Genomic DNA, 2,500 nt, shown 5'->3' with positions numbered 1-2,500 from the left:
TGTCAAATACCACCGCAACACCAGTGCACTCGTGAACCACATAGACGAAGAAGGACATCTACCTAAATGGGATCAAGCGAGTGTTCTGCATAATAATCTCAGCAAAAGGCAAAGGAAAATCGTAGAAGCTTTGTACATAGCCACCAACAAATGTACGAACAATAGAGTGGGTGATATAAAATTATCGGAGACAATAGCACGGCACGCAGCAAAAGAGTGGAAGAAAACGGGACGATTGATCTCCAGAGGCATCCCACGGAGTGTCAGTACGATCAACGCACGAGAGTTAGAGCCTCCTTGAACTCAGACCTATCCTAGTTCTTTACCCCACACATGTTATGTATTTATTGCCAGTATTTTCTGTTGTGTAATATTCTTTCTGAAGAAGCACCATAGTGCGAAACTAGTTAAAGAATAAACTCTCGTTCTATTTGTGTTTTTCCCCTCTGCCTCACACACACACACACACACACACACACACACACACACACACACACACACACACACACACACACACACACACACACACACACACACACACACACACACACACACACACACACACACACACACACACACACACACACACACACACACACACACACACACACATATATATATATATATATATATACATATAATATATATATATATATATGCATATATATACATATATATATATGTATACATAATGGTGGAAACGTAGAAAACACCAGACTCAGAAGTAGGTCATTTATTCTCGACGTTTCGAGCCCTGTCTGGGAATCGTCCTCAGGGGATACAATGGGATACAAAAATTACATGGTCTAAATATACGAGTAGCCGTGCCCGCCAGAGGGACGTGGTAACCTGTCCGAGGTGGGGGAGGGGGGGGTGAAGGGGGAGGGGGGAAGAGAAGGTAGGCGCTGTGACCTGCGTTAAACAAGAGTGTGTGGTGGCGGAGGGATGAGGGGGAGAGAGGTGAGGAAATCCATTTCCCACAGCCGTTGTTCGTGATACTTTTCCACCTATTCCTTGCTCCTGCGTATATGGGATTGAGTATTATGGACCTGTTTATGCTGTCTTTGTTAGAAGCCCACGTCTCCAAGAACAGTCTGCTTCCTTTCCTGTTGTTGTTGTATAGTACCTTTGCGCCCTGCCAGTTGAACTCGTGTTGGTGCAGTTCAGTGTGTTTGTACACTGCCGAACTCTGGTATTTTCTGTTTACTGCCCTTTGGTGTTCCTGTAGTCTGGCACTAGCCTGTTTTCCTGTTTCCCCTACATTGCTCGCTGTACAATCGGAGCAACTGATGTTGTACACCGCCCCGGTCTGGTTCAATTTGCTCACCTTATCCTTGACTCGGATGAGAGCTCCACGTAGCGTGTTACTGGGTCTGTGCGCGATGGTCACTCCGTTTTTATTCAAAATCGTCGCTACGACCTCCGAAACCCCCCTCACGTAAGAGACCGATATCCTGGTTGTGGCTGTTAGTGTCTCACCCCGGTCTGTTTCTCTTCTCTGCGGCACCGTCCACCTTTTCACTACTTAATTCGAGTAGCTATTAGCCCGGAATACCCTCCTCAACCTGCTTCTTTCCTTTCTAACGATGCCTCTGTGGAGCAGACCCTCTCCACAACGTTATCAACACACTCTTCTTGTAGCAAATCAGGTGATCACTACCGAAATCCAGCAATCAGTCGGTATGCGTTGCCTTCCTGTACACGCTGGTGACCAAAATATCACCCGCGCGTTTCACCAACACGTCCAGGAACGGTAGCTCGCCTTCTGCTTCCTTCTCCATCTCGAATTGGATAGCCTCATGCTTCCCATTGAGATGTTCCAGGAACCCATCCGCATCTCTGGCTTTCAGGATTGCAAACACGTCGTCCACATACCGCGTCCACAGCTTCAATGATGTTGGTGCAGTGGACAAAATCTCATTCTCGAACTGCTGAATGGTGATCTCAGCCAGGATTACCGAGATTGGCGAGCCCATGGGGGTCCCAATTCTCTGGTGGTACACCGTATCTCTGAAATTAAAAAAGTTTGAGTCTAGGCATAGATTAACCAACCTCATCAATTCACTGGTGGAAAGTTTTTCATTGTCCAGGTAGCCCATTGTTTCCTCCATCGCGGACAACACACGCATATGTCTTATCACAAAAATCTGGTCCACGCAACCCCTGTCTATCTTAAAGCCACATTGTTCCTCACCAGTTACTCTGTTCTCCTAATTCTTTCAATCAAAATTCTCCCATAAGCCTTTTCAACCACATTTAACAAGTAGATTCCTTTGAAAATACTACGTTTACACTTATCCCCTTGAAAAGTGGAATTATACAGGCACTTCTCCAGTCTTCCGGCACTCTACCCTTTTTTAAACAACCATTAAATAACCTCACCAGCCAGTCCACCATCACTGAATCTCCTTATTTAGACATTCTGCATGATACCCATCTAACCCAGCTTTCTTACCAGCTCTCACCATATTAGCAACTGCCTTCACCTTATCTTTCCTTA

The 2,500-nt window shown here is 45.8% G+C and overlaps 1 protein-coding gene across 1 annotated transcript; it reads right to left on the bottom strand.

Moving 5' to 3' along the window:
* Positions 1–1,673: 1,673 nt before the first annotated feature.
* On the bottom strand, positions 1,674–2,111 carry LOC143020445 (uncharacterized). Its single transcript, XM_076176867.1, has one exon. It carries the CDS (start codon positions 2,109–2,111, stop codon positions 1,674–1,676), a length of 438 nt encoding a protein of 145 aa, XP_076032982.1.
* Positions 2,112–2,500: the final 389 nt, after the last annotated feature.

This window comes from Oratosquilla oratoria, chromosome 40 (genome assembly GCF_046742065.1).
Source record: "Oratosquilla oratoria isolate Oo_2021 chromosome 40, ASM4674206v1, whole genome shotgun sequence".
NCBI classification, from domain to species: domain Eukaryota; kingdom Metazoa; phylum Arthropoda; class Malacostraca; order Stomatopoda; family Squillidae; genus Oratosquilla; species Oratosquilla oratoria.
This window is presented reverse-complemented; position numbering and strand designations above follow the sequence as displayed.